Source organism: Dermacentor andersoni, chromosome 2 (assembly GCF_023375885.2).
Source record: "Dermacentor andersoni chromosome 2, qqDerAnde1_hic_scaffold, whole genome shotgun sequence".
Classification (NCBI taxonomy): domain Eukaryota; kingdom Metazoa; phylum Arthropoda; class Arachnida; order Ixodida; family Ixodidae; genus Dermacentor; species Dermacentor andersoni.
In genome coordinates, this window is record NC_092815.1 from 101289296 (window position 1) to 101308844 (window position 19549).

The 19549-nt window shown below is 47.3% G+C and overlaps 1 protein-coding gene across 1 annotated transcript in view; it reads right to left on the reverse strand.

Moving 5' to 3' along the window:
- Positions 1–18023, reverse strand: part of LOC126541941 (solute carrier family 22 member 3-like) — a 55786-nt gene extending 37763 nt beyond the window's left edge. The window contains exons 1-3 of the mRNA XM_050188912.3: positions 16211–18023; positions 10619–10722; positions 6595–6749 (exon numbers count right to left, since the gene is read on the reverse strand). Of these exons, the coding sequence (XP_050044869.2) occupies positions 6595–6749; positions 10619–10722; positions 16211–16579 (628 nt within the window). The 5' untranslated portion in view covers positions 16580–18023. The remainder of the gene's footprint in view (positions 1–6594; positions 6750–10618; positions 10723–16210) is intronic.
- Between the last annotated feature and the right edge of the window lie 1526 nt (positions 18024–19549).

The following is a 19549-nucleotide window of genomic DNA, read 5'->3' on the forward strand; positions in this document are numbered from 1 at the left end:
ATGAAATTAGAATGTGATTTCGCAGCGCAATAAGAGCGCACCACCATCGGCAACCAAAGTAGCGCAACTCTCCGTAGGATGAACTTGCAGAGAATCGATATAGCGGTCCCGTGCCCTCAATGCATCCCGACTAAAATGCGCCGAATGATACGAGGGATTGGTGGTCGATAAACCTTGACGGAGGTTCGAGGAACATTCTGCGGAGGGAGGATAAGCAGCGGCAAGAAAGGTGGAAATGATCGATCCTTCAGCACAGAACCTATACTTTTCGGTGCAGAGAGCATTGTCTGCGTTCTGTACGGTATTGCCTCGCCTAGCTTCCGAAATACGTGCACAGCAGCAGAGACACCCGACTCTCAGAGTCTGCGTAGACAACCAAGCTCCGCACCAATAGTTAAGCGCCAGTGCTGCGTCGGATATACAGGGTAGTAGTTAGAGTGTGCGGCTAAGTTCGATTCCCACTGAGGATGGTGTGGGTGGCGAAGTTTTAAACCCAAGCTTTCGTTGTCCCAGCATCACTCCCGCACTTTGTTGTCCGTTTGTTCGTCTAACCTTTATCGAATGCGCAGGTACACAGTGACGTCATATAGTCTTACATCGGCTTATAGGCTTCTACTTGCCTAATTCGGACCACGCACTCTGCACCCTTTCCGCACCATTATTGCTCACACCTAATCAGTCCCGATCTCCTGCGGCGTTTCTCGAAAGGTTGTGCGCTACATGTGTTCTTAGTTTATTCGCGTGATTTGTGGCGCATACGCAGAGTAGCAAGGGATATAAACGCTCGAAAATCGTCAGCACGGCGTCTTTTGGGCAAGAGCAGTTGCGCTTCGCAAATAACTGGAAAAGGAAGGTGCGCTGAACTATTAACGAATCAGAAAGGGGGCAATTGACGTCATTAGATGTATATAAATATGACTACAGAAGACCTTTTATCTCAGTTGTGAATGATGTGAATGACACCCCCTCATGAGGTCCAGAAAGCTGCGGCAGAAGAAGAAAAGAAATGACCCAAAGCTCGGACGCTTCGTCATCGGTAAATAAGGAGACCTGCCTGCATGCACGTTGGACATGCCATGTGCTGTGTTTTAGTGCACCGTTCTAAATCTCTCTCTCTCTCTCTCTCTCTCTCTCTCTCTCTCTCTCTCTCTCTCTCTCTCTCAAAAACTAACAAAAGCTTCGCTTAACATGGACAGACATCAAGGATATGTTCGGCATGACTTTTGTTCTTATTCATGAGGGTGAAACTGGGGATCAAGAAGTTGCCTGGGCGACCACAACAAAATAACGGCGACAAATTGATGACGACAGCTTAACGGAAACGATTAATGCCTCCCCCCCCCCTCCAACTCCACCCATCTACCGCATTTTTTGTTCGCTTGTTTGCTTGATTCCTTACCTTTGTTTCTTTTTCGAGCTTCTAACTGCCGTCGCAGTAAGTTTGATGCTCCGAATCAAGAGCAAGTCTGTTGACGGCAGTTGACGTGTTCATGGCGTTTACCGCAGTCTCCGCATTACCAAAGGTTCTTTGCGGGTTGATGTAAGGCTTACATTCTTATGAAAATATCTGGGCCCGTATTCACAAGAAACTGTTATGTTAGAATTGTTCGTAAGGGCAAATTTCAGCGAGTGCAGATGCTGGAAATATTATTAGAGAAGGTGGCCAGCCGATGGCAAATAGCACTTGCGAACGAAAACCTTTGTGGATTCGGCGCCTGGATTTCTTTTTTATTTGATTCATTGAATACACACAATACAAGATACGGTTCGGACCCATAGCCTTCGCGGCTAGATTGGGGCTCAATAACAAGATATACATAAGAAGAACAGCGTACTTATTGTACGAGACAACTTAAACACACGTTATTAAAGCATTTTTACAGGGAAAATATAGGGTAAGCAAAAGACAGTGTTATGACAACAGGGGATACAAACAAAAAGACCCTGTCAGCATTCATGAAAGAAGTTCTTTAAGTATTGTGCAACGTTATGGCTAGCCTTTACACTGTGTCAGTGCGTTCCATATTATAGCACCGTTGAACTCCACGAGTCTCTCTCCATAAACATTGCGACATGGTGGTAAGTTGATACAGTTTTAGTAGCTGCCCTCGTGTTTCGTGCCGGAAAATGTAATATTGTGATGGGTAGCGGATTATTAAAATGTATTATTGCATTAACTACCTGAGGAACCTCTACTTTATACGCCTGAATGAACGGCAGAACACGAAGCCATTGAAACACAGGTTTACTTGGATCAGTATGTTTAGAAAAGGTAACTATTCGTAGCGTCCGTTCTACGGTTCTGCGGTTTTTCATGTACTGCCCCAAGACCGTAAACAATAATAAAGGTGACTCTGTACAAACGCAAAGTAAAGCATCCGTAAAACTCGAAGGTCAAAACATTGACGGGCTTTTAACAATACATGACAACCATACGCCAATTTATAACATACCTTACCAATTTTACATTTCCAATGCATATCCGATTCAAACCGAATTCCTAGATACTTCTAGCGGCGTACTCTGTTCAACCGGACATTATTTAAAAATATAGACAGGGAGTCACAATTCGTTTCCTTCCTCCTAGAATGGAGGACTATAAAACTGGTTTTGTCGATGTTAAGTGTAACCTGATTCTGCGTGAACCATTTCGCGACACGACTGAGTTCTTGCTGTTTGTGTAACAGTTACCCCAGTTGGTATAACAGTTACCGTGCCTCTTGCTCTTTTCTTAAGAGCAACAACTACGATTCCACAACCTCCTCCTCCACCTACTACTACTACTACTACTACTACTACTACTACTACTACTACTACTACTACTACTACTACTACTACTACTACTACTTTTACTACTACTACTACTTATTCGCGACACTTCGCACCAATTACTGCGCGGCGTCATTATAGGCGCGATTTGAGATAGCATCGCTGGGCTGTGTTGATCCCTTGGCGTGTTGCCAGTGCGTGCTTGCGTAGGCGCGCCTCGAACGACTGCCCTGCCCTTGGGTCCCGTCGTCACGTAGGCGGAACCACGCGCAAAGAATGGGCAATGCTAAGACCGTTGCTCGCAAGGGCTTGTGCGGCGTGCGACAACTGCAATAAATTCTGGGAATGCGCCCGAGAACACTCTTTCCGCGCACGCTCAACGCTCCGCTATGGTACAGCGAGGAAACATACCTGCTGTCTGTGGCAGAGGCACGCATTGCGTAAGTGTCTAGCGGTGTCGGCAGTCGCGAAAATATTACCGCACGTAGGACGTTTTGGATCCCCCGTTGTTATGGACTCGACTGCAACGGGCTAAGCGAGTCAGCATTTTCTAAGAACGCCATTAGAGGACGAGGAGTTACTGGTCTGTGGCCGAAGAACAGCGTTGCGCGCCCACTGCCTTTACCTTGGCGTCTCGAAAGTAGCCAATAGTAAACGCCCAACGAGAAGTGAAGTCTTTCTTTACTTTCTTTCCTTTTTTTCTTTTTAGTCGCTAGGAAAACTGAGATGACTGTTTGCTCGTAGGAAGAGCTAAACTGCGGGGTGTAATAGGTATAGAGTCGAGCCCTACGCGTGCGCACACATCGGTGGCAATGTGCAGGCCTGCTCCGTGGGCCATCTGGTTGTGATCAGCTTTCTTATACTTAGGGGCCAAATATTTCATTCGACAAAGCCTCTGGGTCATCGTCGCAACATTCTACACTGCATCTTTGCTTACAGATCTAGAGCGCATACACGTATACGCAGTCTGTATACATGTATATAGACTGCGCCGTTTCGAAGAATAGGTGCCCCGCCACACAACGGACGATCAACGTCTCCCCTTCGCTCACGGCGACTGTTGCGCCTCAAGTGCGCCGGGAGCACACGAGACGCCATGCTTGCCGGCGCAACGAGCGCAATAGGCGCAATGCAGGAGAGGTACCTTCACTTCGACAAGTATTTCTCGCTGTCAATGCGGCCACGGCTTGTTCAAGATTACACGGTTAATATGCCCTCATGCGCAATGTAAGTGTATTACGGTGAACGCAAAGATAATGCACGCATCATAACTGCACGCGGTGTGCAGTGCCCCCACTGTGATGTGGACATGTATGGCGTTCTGGCGTGCGACACCCACGTTATGGGCCTTGCAGCGCTGCTGTAGCATTCGTCTTGAATTCAGTGCAAAAAAAAATAAGAGACGGCGAGCAGATCACGAGCGTTTTCCGTCGTTGTTTGAAACTCCAACATGAATGCGAACCAACAGGCCCAGTTTACCTTTCTAAGTGTTTGTCTGCTAAGAACACCTCTCTATTTGGATACTAGTGCAATGGGCTCCTCACACATGTGTTTTTTAATTGATTGATTGATTGATTGATTGATTGATTGATTGATTGATTGATTGATTGATTGATTGATTGATTGATTGATTGATTGATTGATTGATTGATTGATTGATTGATTGATTGATTGATTGATTGATTGTGTCTGTGAGAGAGAGAGACGTAATGAAATGCAGGATTCCGGTTAAATTTTGACCACCAGTTTTCTTTTGTTTTCTTTTGAGCGATGAATTCGGTTGGTTGGTGAGCATTCATCTTCCTGGCGCTATGTACTGGAAGACACTAACTGGGTCGAAAGAAACGCTGGCTGTAAATATAGGACACGAAGTGACACGGAGGAGCGCAATTTTACTTTTGCGCGTGTTTTGCGCGACATGTTCATCTGGGCGCGCTTCTTATCTGAATTTGCTTCCTTGCACGTGCCCCTTAGCTTGAGCTCCCCCGTGTCGCTTGGCGTCCTCTTTACAACCAGGGCTCATTTCGTCCCTGCTAGTGTCTTCCAGTACATAGCGCAATGAAAATAAGTGAACACCGTAAGCTCCTTACGCGAGTGGCTTTTTTTTTTTTTACATTCTATCTCTATCAAAATTCGGCCGCCGCGAACGGGAAATGATCCTGCGACGCAGTGCTCATTATAGTACACAAAAATGCTCTATGGTCGCTTTTCCTTTCCTTTCAATTATTTATTTATTTATTTATTTATTTATTTATTTATTTATTTATTTATTTATTTATTTATTCTTGAAGCTGGTGTCGTCGTCAAATTTTATTTCAAGTAGACATGACGAAGTCTCCGGCTACAAGTCATTCAATACAATATGTGTCATAAAATACTTAGTTTAAAACTTAATTAGCTAAATTTGTTAATCAAACATTCACTTCTACTTCTTGTGCAAATAACGTCTGCCTGTGAGAGTAATCCAGCTCAAGAAGTAATCCAGCTCAAGAAGCCACGGGGTATGTTTTAAAATTCTGCTAATGATATGAAAAAAAAGGAGAAAGAAAAGCACCCTGCTTAGTGCCTGAGCGCACAAGCGATTTACAAGTGCGTAATGGGCGGCTGAGTACGGAGCGGAATGCAGGAGGAAATTAAAGCGCTGCTAAAGGAGGAGCGAGAAATTCCCTAGCGGGCGCCTATATGTCCTCGTTGGTAATCGCGCATCATAAGTGGCGCTAACGTGTCTCGCATGCCGCCGCGGTAAAAGAAGCAAAAAGAGGCGGCGAAAGAAACGCGAGAAAAAAGAAAAGCAGTATACACCGCATTTATCTTGCATGAAGTACACGTATACGTTCGTTGGGAATGAGAGTGTAGAGCTGAGGAAGAGGCGGAAAAGCAAAATGAAGGAATGAAGAACGGCCGGAGCGAAGAGCAATCATACCTTCGAATGCCAATGCAAATTTCGCCGCGCATATCGAAACGAAGGCGGAATGCATCGCGCGTCAATACCGACCGCACCTCCGCAATGCCGTTGCGACAGATATACGTGTGTATGCGCATAGATGTGCGAGTTGGCGTGCGTGCGTGTGAGAATATACTATTACATGTAAGGCCTTCCTTCTTCCGCCTCTTAGTCGTCGGACGAGGTCGCCGCGTTTGGAAACGCAACGCAACCGCGATGCCTCTCAGCGTGAAGCTCAGTCTTGGTTTTGCTCCTCCTTTCCTCTATGTGCGCGTTCTCCTTCTTCTTTTTATTGTTATTACTATTAATATTATCATTGATATTATCATTCTCGTAACGTCCGCGTGCTCCGTTCCAGTCTTTCGAAGCTTTTTACTTGCTGTCCGTGCAGCAACCGCGATTGTGCAAGCAATTCTGTCGCGAGCGTCGCCTCCCTAAGAGCTGAACGTATGCGCCGCGCGCTGCCTTGCATGAAGAATTCGTGCCTGCGATCACATGCATGTTCGGATACATACGCGCACCGACGTGCGAAGTCGGAGGCGTCAAGTGCAGTATACGCATATATGTTGGTTAAGAAATCATGGAAATCGCTTCGCCCGAAGGAAATTGCGCTGACGCAACCTAAATTGGCACGTGCCGAAGTGAGGCTGCTAGGTTAATTCGATTATTGTCACATCGTATAAGCTGTTCTATAGTTATACAGGAGTATACGATGCAGCAAGCCCATTGTTTCCATTAATTCTATAAGCTGTTGGAACTATAGAACTATAGTACGTACTATACTATACGGTATCGTACGTACTATACCGCAGGTATAGTACGAACGATACTGTGTAGTATAGTACGATCGGCCAAAACACGACACAGCCGGGTCGACTCACCGAGAACGAAGATGGTGGAGCAGACACTTTCGGCGCCCATGCCGGCGATGAGCCTGGCCACAGCCAGGCCCCAGTGCTGCGAGATGAAGAGCGGCATCAAGTTGGCCAGAGCGCTCACCGCAGAGAGGCAACCGATGGCCACCCGACGACCGAACCTGCATGCACAAGCGCGCAAGCCGAGTGAGTCTTTAAGCACGGGTCTCCGTAGGCTACGCCTATACGTGACGGGATGTTCACATCTGTCATGTGCACTGCTGAGAGACCTGGGAGTAGCGCGATTAGGTAACAGGACAATCGCGAAAACAACGATGAATTCAATAAACCACACCGAATGTTTTAACAATTGTTGATCTTAAGAAATAGGTGGCCGAATTCACAAGCTTTTTTTTTTCTTTCTCTCGTAAGCGCCGTCTGTTATTGGCCGGCCGTCTTCGCTAATGGCAAGCTCGCTGTCGCTACAGACAGGCTCCTGTTATTGTGTTATGATGATGAAAAATTCGTTCTAGTGTAGCAAGCGCTTTGTGAATGCTTGCCCAGGGTTTACCTCTACGTCTGTGATCCGATCGGTGTCCCGCCCAAGGTTACCACCGGGATCGGCCGGCAGTGAACGCTGGATGATAATAAAGGAGCAGAATCGAACGAAAGGAACCCTTACATCATACCGGTCCATTGCCCGTATTCACAAAAATGTCTTACGCTAGAATTGTTCGTAAGCGAAAATTTCAACCAATCCTGATGACGGACCTATCTTTAATGAAGCCTGCTGGCAAATGGCAAGGGACACTCACGAAAGAAAATATTTGTTAATTCGCCCATTATCTCTTACGGCACCATTCCACGTGATCACGTCTTAAGTTTCCTGAACGCCACCGTTCTAAAGAATACCGACTTTACATACACGCATGATGGTCTTACCGTCAAAAAAAGGAAAGGAAAAAAAAGGATCACAACCGGCATTCAGCTCGGTTTACCAGCACGCACATCATCATCACGTTAGCATTTTCCTGCAATTGGTTCACAGACCGCATGTACAGCAGGACCCGTATTCACAAACCAATTCTTCCGCGTGAACTGTTAGTACAGGCAGGTCCCATGAAATCGTGACGTTGGTAATAGTATTAGCCAAGGCCAAAGGCAAACAGCTTTTACGAACGAAAAGCTTTCTGAAATCTTTGGCCAATGTTTTGGCGAAGTAAACTTTGAAGAACATGCTCCAAAAGCCAAGGGAACTCATACTTTAACGTCTTCTTTTTATCACTGGCTTTACAATGTATAACAAAAACACGTTTTGCCACCTATGCGGGTGGCATCGTCAGTACACAAATGGCACAAAATATGGGAATACATCCTATTTATGTATGATATACTGCCGCAAACATCCGGCAGGGCGCCACGCTATAATTCATCCACGCAAGTAAAATTTGTGTGGTTGAATTACTGCCTTCGTAAATATTTCTTAACAGCTCCTAAAAACTTAGAATGCGTTGTATGCGGACAGGGCAAGTTATATGCTGGCAAAGTTTTAAGGTATGTGATTTAATTTCAGATAACTGAACTTATTGAAACTGCTCGAAAGAAGTAGGGCCCGTACTCACAATAAAACTCTTACGCTAGAATTGTTCGTAAGAGAAAAATTCTAGTCAATCCTGATGCTGGACATATTATTAGCGAATGCGGCCTACTAATGGCAAAGAGCATCTACGAGCGAAAACTTTTTGTGAATTAGCTGGTAATTGGATTATGATTCTTCTAGGTCGCACAAATCTGGGCCCGTATTCGCGAAAAGGACTTACGCTTGAATTTTTCGTCAGAGCAAATTCTAACCAATCCTGGTGCTGGACACATGATTATCGAAGACCGCCGATCAATGGCAACTACCACTTTCCAAAGAAAAGCTTTCTTTGTAAATTCGGTCCCTGCTGTCCTCGTCTTTTCTTTCTTCTTTTTTTTTTTTTTTTTTGCCAGCTTTCTTTAGTGGGGCTCGATTTCGTATTTTACGCTATAATATAGGGACCGGTATTCACGAAGACTGTACTGTACATTACAACTGCAGAAGGGAACGCCTTTGAATACTTGTCCGGGTTCGCATTCAGGATCTAGGGCCGAATTCACAAAGTTTTTCATTGGTAAGTGCTGTTTTTCATTGGGTGATCGCCTTCGCTATTGATATGTCCTACATCACTATTGGCTAGCACGAACGCATTTAGCGTAAGAACTTTTTGTGAATACGGGCCCTAATTCTTATGCTATGTTCAAACTACGTTCATAAGGCGCCGATTTTTCGTAACATGCTTAAGCGGAAGCGCAACAAGCGTATGCGTCTAGTTCAGACTGCGAACGTAAAGGTACCAACGTGCGCAATTCACGCAAAAATCATGGTTGAGAGTGTTAAATGGTCGGCAACATTTACGACTGTGATATTACGACCGTTGCGGCACAGCCAATGACCGATAAGCTTTCAGTTTTCAACAACCGGTGACGACACTTCCGTCCTCCCGTCTGCAGACAGCTCCGGGCGCGGGAAGTGCCATTCCGCCATTCCGTGCGCACGATTAGGTTGGCTGTGTTCGTGAAAATTTGTGCAGTGCGCCTTGCGAGACTGTTTTCAGTTCATCTGGTTTATCCGCCGAGGAAATCGGTGACCGCAGACGCGTGCTCCGAACTTCGATGGGTGGTCTCACTGGTTTTCAAGGAAGCGGCACTGCTGGGGCGACATGCGCATGAAGTTATGAAACATCACAGCGTCACCAACTCTGAGCTTGGCGAAAAGGTTGTGAAAATCGCCGTCCACGGCCCTGTCGAGAAATACTTGCCGCTCCCAAACCCTTCTGCGTCGCCTTCGTCGTCTTTGTGCGATTGAATACATGACCATAAGTTTTTTTTTTTTTTTTTAGCGTGAATTTCTTCGATCTCGGCCAGCGGTCGCATGTTGACAGGAGCCATATTGGGCCGCTGGTGACGTCGATTCTGCAGCTCCAAATTTGATTGGCCTGTTGTAAAAGCCGTAATTTACGTAGCAGTAAATGTGAACAAAGGTGCCGGCTTAACTGCCGTAACTTTTTTTACAGCCGTTACGTTCGATACGCCGAAAGAGCTGTTACGCGCGTTACGACCGTAGTGTGAACATAGCTTTACGCTGTAGCAGTTTGTAACAAGCGCTAGACCATAGTGACAGATAACATACATGGCTAACGAAAGCCGCTGGCCAATGATACCGTTCTTACGAACAAGAAGCTTTGAGAATTCGACCCTATAGTATATCACGATGTTGACATTTGCCCAGAAACGGTTGCAGACGATGTTAAAGGAAAGCCTGCGCGTTCTCTACGGTCACGTGTACACTCGTTTTACTTTTCGCCGGTGACTGTATTTCACTTGTCCAGCTATCACTCGGCGCAAGACAAGCCTTTACGGCGGTGTCCGAAATTTATCGACTGTTGCGTAATTTCTGTAGCGAAAGAGGCTTGTCTAATTAAATTGCGCGCGCCACACGAATAGTATTGTACGTTCTCGGACGGATACGTGAGCGCCAGCGATTTCTCTGGGATGTGCGATGTTACTTGTTCAAATAGCGGGAGCACTTGACTCCTCAGTTCAGATTAGACGCGGTCGACGCATGTGCTCGCCGCTATCATTCTGATTCGAGCGTTGCTTGTCTTTTCGGGTTCGAATTCGCTCAATAAAGAGTTTCTTCACTCACACTTGTGGCACTGCTTGTTGTTGTTGTTGTTTTTCAATTTCATTGCAACGCGTGGTTTCATAGTTCAATAGAAAGTGACTAAAGTGAGCAATGTATGGGGATTTATTGCCTCGCGCTACAAACCTTCCATTATTTAAACTTTTATGACTGCAAGCTGCGTATACTTGGCAAGAGAAATCTGTAGCAAAGCGACGTAGCTGTTTTTGAGATGTCTAAAAAGATGACGAGTTCAAAGGGAAGACAAGCACCCCGAATTCGACCCCCAAAGTACTTACGAATCTCGCGGTGTACGTGTTCTACCAAAAGCGAAGCCCGGTTACCCACCTGTCCGCGAGGAATCCGGATGTGACGTATCCGGCCATCGAGCCGATCCAGAAGGTCGTGTGGAGCACATATTGCTTCCAGCTGTCGCCGCAAACCCAGTTGTGCTGAGAAAATAGAAGGGAGTTTCTCTTTTAGCATCTGTCCTGTTGTGTACATTTCTGATATGTACACAAACATTTGCGCTTTTATGTGCGTAGAACTGTAAAAACGTATTGCATGCTTGATTATGTATAAGCGAAGGGCCAACCTTATTCAGGATTCCAACGCAACGTGTCGGCTTAGTGACATCTGCCAGAGGAGTACATACTAGCTTCATTCAGAGCGCGGTGCGGTACTCAATCATTCAAAGTGTGTGCCAGTGTAACTTATGGGCAGACGGCAAATAAACAAATCAATTACCACTGCAGGAAGTTTTCTTTCGCTTAAAAAGAAATTTCGGAACAATCTTTCTTTTCAACTTTCCAAATGAGCGCATATACGTATATTTTTTCACGCGATACTATCACATGCCCCATTGAGCGAAAAAGCCGGCGTCTGTAGCAGCGAAATCGGCACCTAAATTCCTAATGGCTGCGACGCCACGTCACGCGCGTCGTCACGTGACGCTTGCGCGCCAGGCGTTGCGTGAGGGCACCGCCGCGATGCCCCGCCGCCCTCGCTCTCGGAGGCCTGTGTTATCCGCACGTTCCTTCTCCGCGCAAACTCTCGCTTGCGTTATAACTTCGCATCCATAATCGCTATTAAGAAATTAATGTATAAAGAAAACATAATTAGAAAGGGAAAGCGTTAGCGGTAGTCAGTCTCGAACATATACGACCGCACGCTCAGAAGCCGAGTGTCTTATCCACTGGGCTAAGCCAGCGCCTCTCAGATAGCAGGCCTGTGCACACTGCTTTATGACATCATGCTACTCGGACCGTCATGCTACTCGGACGTCGAAATCACCGCGGCTTACTCGGAAGGCTCCCCATTATATTCTTTGGTAGTCGGGCAATATAGCATGAGGTCACGGATCAAAAGGCACGGGCCTTGTGCTGTCAATGAGGCGTTGGTCAAGCGTCTTAACGCGCTTGCTTGGCCACGAGGAGTTGATAACTCGAAGGACCGCTCAGCGGCGTTCAATTGGGCATTAATTATTTCGCATTCACGACTAATAAGAACTGCTTAGGTGTCCTCAGGTTCTCTTTTCTTTTTACGCGCATTTGAATATGAAGAGCCACGATGTAAAGCATCCTCTTAACCGTTACTCTTTTGATGTCGCAGTTCTCGATGTTACGCTGGCCTCTATGTGCCTTGGAAAGTTTGTGAACAAGGATTGTCGCTTTTCGCTGCACCCGCCATGGCGTTGTTTAGCTCTAATTTGCCGTGCAGTCCCTAAGGACACCCGTGACATGCGTATGATATGAAGCTCATTTTTGTGTTGAGTGTTGTTCGCAGGCTTGGCCAGAAGATAATGTGGAACTTCTCCATCTCTCAAGCGCTTCATATAGCATATTCAACATCGCTCTTTTTTTATGAAAGTGAGAAATGGTGGTATGCATTAATATTTATGCATTCAAGTTATAGTATTAAGATGCTAGTAGTATTAGTATGTATTAGTATTAGAAGTATTTATACAGGGTGTCCCCAAGTATCATGCACCAAGCTTTAAAATATGCAAATACTACGTGGCTGGACAGACCCAAGGTAATGTTGTTTGCCGTCGCTTGGAGATACTCAGATTATTTTTTTGCATACCACCTAATCACATAATTAGTATTAATTATTCAGTTTCTCAAATATGAAAATTAATTAATTTATTAATTTATTTATTTATTTATTTATTTATTTATTTATTTATTTATTTATTTATTGACACTAATTATGTAGTTAGAATGAATGCAAAAAAAAAGCCGACACATCCCACTCCCTGTGGGAATCGATGTTGTGTGAAGCAGTGTGCGGGGTAGCCTACTGTTACGTTTCGCCTACAACGCGCGGTAATGCCGGCGCGGGTGCAACGGACGCCGGGGCTTTGTTCAAAGCGGCGGACATTTTGGCCCGTTCGACGCCGCCGCAACGCCTACCCGCCAAGCGTGTCCAGGCGTGTTTCAGTGCCACGTGTCTTCGTGTGTGCGTGTGGGTGTGTGTGCCCTCGCTTGTCAAAGCGCGGCAGCCGGGGAGCGGATTTCCCCGAATGAGGAGCCTGGAGGTCTCTCGGCTCAACCGTTCGCGCCGTCGTGTGGGCGGGTTGGCGATGCGTCACTGCACTCGGTTCAGCAGGTCTCTCGGCTCGACCGTGCGCGCCGTCGTGGGCTCATGCTCCGCCGTCCCGTGACCTTCATCCCGTGACCTTCATCCCGTGACCTTCCCTTTTGGACCGCGACGCCGAGAGTATAAGAGCAGCTGCCCCCGGACGCCAGGAGAGAGGCTCCGATTTGTACTGTTGAGTTACGTGCTCTCCCGTCTCTCCACTTCGGTCGACCTGACCGGCCGCTCTTTTGCTATGTTAGAATAAACAAGTTGTTCTGTTACCAGTCTTCTCATGCTTTGCCGGGACCTTCAGATGCTTCCAGTGCCCCAGGCCGCCAGGCCAACGCTACCCTTGGGGCTTGCGACCCATTGGCAATAACGGGCGTCAGCACCGAGACCCCAACAACTCGTGCCAGCGGTGCGATTCCAACACTACAAACTTAACGAAACGACCATGAAAGCACCAAGGCCTAGGTGGCTGTTTCGTGACCTACATGACACGCACGTCATGAAGTTCATGTCATGACCTATCATTTACGTTCGTCAAAAGCTCTTGTCATACTATGCCAATTTAGGTACATACCAAGTTAACGAAACGACCATGAGAGCACCAAGACATAGGCGGCTGTTTCATGACCTACACAACACACATGTCATGACCTGTTATTTATGTTCGTTATACACTCTTGTCATACTATGCCAATGTTGGTACATACCAATAGGTAGGTGGCTGTTTCATGACCTACATGACACCCATGTCATGATATTCATGTCATGACCTATCATTTACGTTCGTCATGCACTCTTGTCATACTATGTCAATTTTGGTACATGCCAAGTTAACGAAACGACCATGAGAGCACCAAGACGTAGGCGGCTGTTTCGTGACCTACATGACACACATGTCATGATATTCATGGCATGACCTGTCATTTATGTTCGTCATGCACTCTTGTCATACTATGCCAATTTAGGTACATACAAAGTTAACGAAACGACCATGAGAGCACCAAGACATAGGCGGCTAGATAGATACTGTCTAAGTGGCAAATGTCCCCCAAGAATTGCTTCGCAGTTAAAATAATCGATCTCTAAGCAACGGCAAACAACATTAGTTCTGTTCAGCTACGTGGCAGTTGCATATATTAAATCTTGGGTGCATAATAGTTGAGACACCCTGTATATATTCCAGATATTATATATGTAGTAGTGATAGTACTAGTATTCAAGCTATAGGCTCCCTGCAATGGTCAGGCGGCGCGGCGATCGGCTCAGCCGTCAGCGCCACCGTGTCAGTTGCGCGAAACACCGAGGCGGCCGCTGTTGCGGAGGCATGCTTTTGCGGCGCTCGTTTGAAACCTTTCGGACGTTCTAAATTGCGGTTTTAATGCAATCGAAAACGTCGAGGCCCATTTTGGACCACCGACGCTTGAGAAAGGACGTAAAATCTTTTACTACAACCACGTGTACCGTGTCAAAGAATTAAACAGCACGGACATCACAGTGAGGTGCTTAAATTAAATTGTGGTGTTTTAGGTGCCAAAACCACGATCTGATTAGGAGGCACGCCGTGGTGGGAGACTCCGGAATAATTTGGACCGCTTGGGGTTCTTTAAAGTGGACCTAAATCTAATTACACGGGTGTTTTGGTATTTCGACCCCATCGAAATTCCGCCGCCGTGGCCGGGATTTATTCCCGCGACCTCGCGCTCAGCAGCCCAACACCGCAGCCACTAAGCAACCACCGCAGGTCGCGAAGTATTTGTCACAACAAAGTAAGTATGCTTACGACGTCGATCTCGAAGTGCGTTAACAAATCATTATTTTATGCCACTAAAGTGAGCAAATACGCGTCCGTGGACGTCTTTGAACTGTCATTTGTCGCTTCCTTACTTGGAGCGTGCCTTGCCCCTCACATTGTATAGGTTTTGGCGAATTGGCAGGTAAGTGCTTTGTTCTCCGTTGACGAAGTGCCTCGAGCATATTCTGGTATTGTCGTTCGGGCTCGACTGTGAGAGGGCATTACCGCTGAAGCATCATAGAGAGCAATCAGCTGAGACTAAACAACGTGAAGACTGAACAAACATGCGCTTGTGTGCGCGAGGGAAATGCTAATTTTCGAATACTCGACGTGTTCTGCAGTGTACTCCAACCTTAGTTCTGTTGTTCTAAGCGCGAGAAAACATCGGCACGAATGAGCTCGGTTCCAGCATTCGCGTCTTGATCTTGGCGCAGGAAGAAGCACAGCGCATACAAGCGCTACGAAGCTAGATTTGACACCTAACAACTACTGCAAGTTTGTTTTGAAGCAAGACGAGCTAAACAACTATCAAAACTGATTTACAACAGCCGGAATCAGTTCACGCATTTTTTATGCAGTTGACGCTTTATTGTGTATTTTTACAGATGCCGCTGCTGGCTCATTTTCATTTCTTTTTCTTGTTTTTGCACTTCCGTCTTAGTTCGTTTAACAGAAATTCGCAAGACCGACACGAACCGCTACGATCCACTTCAGCCGCCGGGTTGCTTCCCCCGGTTTTAAAGGGAAGCGGTACAATTTGATGCCGACATCCCCTTCGCGGTTGTGACATTTCTTAACGCGGAAGTATCTGCGCTTGTTCTTTTTGTTCACACTTCTCACGAAGAAGCTGCCAAGAGGTCGCGGGGAATCCATTGGAAAATTGGAAAAGCAGGCTTGCAGGCGGGTCTGAGCGCACCACGGACAATGGTGAAATGACGGTGAGGGCCTACCCACGGGTGCTCACCGCCGCTGCCAGGTGGCGCGACATGTGCAGGCAAACTGCATTGCAGGGTGCCCATAGTGCAAGTTTGGAATTGCGAAACATTTAGTTACGACATCCTGAAATAACTCATGGAGCACTGTATGAGCCGATCCACTTCAGCAATGCAAGAAGGGGTCTAGTTACTGCGAAGCGAACTACAGAACACCAAGTACTCCGTATTTAGTATTCAGCTGCCGATTTCTCTTGCCAGTTGCACTTCCTGTGAGCCTGCTCAGAAGGTATCATTTACGTCTACTCACCGTATATCTTGGTTTCCATTACGTGGACCCGTCGATTCAGAGTGAAGCGACCGCATTTCGTCTATGCGAACTCGTGTTTAACCGAAAAGGACCTTCTAAGAGAAGATCCCCAGTGGCTCCCAAGTTTCCACTGAACGTTGACATTTAGACCATTAATCCACAGGGACACCAATGGCGGAAAGGGAAACAACCAAAGAGCGAGGTAATCCCGGAAGGGCAAATAGTTGGTTCAAGTTACGCCTCTCCACTGCCTCACTCCCATATCTACAGAACGCCAATATAACGTTGGCTACAGGTATCTGCAGCTTCCACGTTACCTCAGTGGACATGGTCGCGTACAGGTCACCGTACTCGTAGTGCCAGCCTTCGGGGCATTGCTCTGTAGTGGTCCCATTAATATCCACGGCACCGATGCCCAGTTCGAGACGGCAAGTTTGTCTGGACAGCAGGAGCGAGCCGTTCCACGAGTCTCCTTCCGAGAAGCCGACCGCGAAGCTCGAGTTGGCACCGCCGCCTTCGGGCGCCGCAACGGGACACCAGTAGTGCTCGGGCACGATGAGTATGAACACCTGGGCCATGTGGTTGAACGAGAAATGTGCTGTGGCCGTGGTAAGGAACACGAGGGCGAGCGTCGTTTGAAAGCGGCCGAAGCCACCGGTCTTCATAAGGGCCCCGTCAAAATCCATGGCGACCTTCGAACTTCCGGCGAAGCTCCTCCGGTGCTTTGACTTCCTTCCTACACCGGCGATGTGAAGATACAAAAGAACTATCTCCTTGGAGGCGCAGGTTGGGTTGATCAAGGACGATGGTCCGCGGCGGTGGTCTGAAAACTGGAGCACTAAAACTGTATCGTAACGTATAACCAGGAGAGCCGGGTTCTGTTGTTCTTGCGTTTTTCTTCAACGGATTATTTTGTTTAGTGACAGTTCTGACTGACACGTAGGTGTGCTCTCATACAGTTGAGGCGAATTTGACGGGAAATCCCGTTTCGCCCTGTGTTGGTTTGGTGGGCGGTGGGTGGGTGAGGTTAGAAAACAAAAGAAATTTAGTAATAAAACAGGTTCAGTGGTGCCGGTGTCAGGTTATTGTCCAACAGGCTTTTAAATATGCGTTCTGGAATAAGTACTTCCGCGATAACTGCACGTCATAGGCGCAACGAAATCGATCTCAGTTGTCTGTCGGCGCCGGTTTAGTGAAAAACGTTATCAACACTGAGCTCGCAGCAATTCATTGCGCACAAGACACATGAGTAACTTAAATTTCGCATTGAAAGCAATTACCCAACGGTTGTACGTTTAGTGCAGCCTATAGCTAAGTTTAAGCGCTGGAGACGAAACGTTCTCCCTGGCAGATGTCGGCACCGTTAACCGCGTCAAACTTCGTTGAATGCTTAATTGTTTTAGTGGTGATAGAAGACGACGCCCAGTTGCTTATTGTTATCTTACGGTCTTCGATTATGTTACGATTCCGAGTGCTAACGATCACGCAGGAAATTATTTCTGTGAGCAGCGGCTTTACAGGTACTAAACTACGGAATTCTGGCTGCGTTCGACAGAACTGTAAGTTGTACTTATTTTTCTATCTGTATAGTTCTGAAAGCGCGCTTCGGCCTTGAACATGCGCTCGTCAGTACAAACTTGGGCAGTTGATCTACTCGAAGCAATTGTCAGTGTAACAAAAGGACGGACGTACGATGTCGGCATTAAAATGTAAAGATCACTTCCTTGTCGTCACTCTCAAAACAATCACGCACGAAGGCGCCCAATTTGGCGACCGCTTGTACGATACATTCGAAGATATTTTCAACACGGCGCTCCTGAAGCCGCACGTGCCTCTCGCTGAGTTTAGGACGCCCTTGTTTGTCAACCACACCTTGGCGCACACAAATTACACGGACGGGTCCAGACGGCGCCTCCAGCTGCCAATCGAGGTGGAAGGCTTAGCTTGAGACAGAGCGGCAGTGGCTTCCGGTGCTCGATCAGCTCGACTTGGATCGCTGGTTTCGGCCGATGCAGCGCAGATTCCGGGTCCAGGTGGAGCACCATGTAGATTTCAACGACGCAGCCGCTGCGTAGGAACGCTGGCAGTGCCCGAGCGGTCCCAGTTACTGCGCACCACCTCTCCACGCATACCTAGACCGCAGTCTGCCCGCAGGCTCATTCGAACCCGCCACGCTCTCTTCTTTCCTCCGCAGTCGTTGTTTGCACCGCGGGAAAGGGAGACTGGCAGTAAAATTAAACAACAACGTTAAGACAGGGGGAAAGAATTGCACGCGCTGGGACGAGGCGCGTCGGCTGCCGGACACGCGAACTTATCTCAACAACCTCTGGGCTGCATCGTAAAGGCCGCGGAGAAGGCACTTGGCTGACGACACTGGCACTTGTGATGCGAGCGGAAATGGCGAAGGAGTGAGTCCTCCCACGAAGTGTCGATCGTATAGCGTCTCCACGTAACAAACAATAAATTAACGTGCTAAATACAGCGACCTGGAATCGTCGTGCATGCTAGTTCTGCACTATGCCACTGAACCAGGTCAAAATAAGTGGATTCTGGCAAAACCTCAATGAATAAAAGCTTTTTTTCTTTCCTTCTGGCTTATTCCTTAACGGCACTTCGACGCGCGCATCGAAACGTGTGTGTGATAACTTCATTTGGAATCCGGCGATTGGCAGGCCCGGGACTGGGGCCGCCTAGATGGCCACTGGGAGCTGCTGCTCCCGTGCGGCCCCATGGCTCGTTGAACGGCCCAAAGTTGGTCTTGGAGTTCTGAGCTGAGCAGCGCGGCCGACCACCGCGCCCGTAGATTTTCCGGGGGGAATGCCATTTTATCTTGATATATTTCACATCCCCACAACATGTGTTGAAGGGTGGCTCTAACACACTTGCATAGCTTGCACATATCGCTCTCGTATATATCGGGGTAGAAAGTTTTTAGCTGCACGGGACTCGTACAAGTTTCTGTTTGTAATCGCCTCCAAGTATAACGGACTCAGCTTTGTTCAGTTTAGTGCGAGGCGGTGGTAATACTCGCCTCCGATTTTGATAGAATTTGGTAACATTGCTAAATCTTGTTAATCTATCTTTTTCTCTCCAGATCTCCTCCTCCGCGTTGTCCTGACCGATGGAAGTCACTCTTTGATCAGCTCGGCGAGTAAGACCTCGAGCTTCGCGGTGTGCTACCACATTGAGGTTGGTTGCGAGAATGCCATCGAAAAGTGCGCATTTGTTTACGGGTATAGCGATGATGTCGCCCGAGTAGCAGTATGGTGCCGCCCGAAGCTGCTGAAGATAGCTAAGGACTTATTGGGCTTGTCCCACGGTCACCGCAGAATTAGCCCAATTTTAAGAAAAGATACTCGAACCTATTTAAAAAGAGGTAATGGAAATTTTTAAAAAAGGATTCGTTTACAAAAGACGGCCCTCAGCTTCTGTTGCGCACATCACCAACCGTGGTTGCTCAGTGGCTATGGTGTTGGGCTGCTGAGCACGAGGTCGCGGCATCGAATCCCGGCCACGGCGGCCGCATTTCGATGGGGGCGAAATGCGAAAACACCCGTGTACTTAGATTTAGGTGCACGTTAAAGAACCCCAGATGGTCGAAATTTCCGGAGTCCTCCACTATGGCGTGCCTCATAATCAGAAAGTGGTTTTGGCAC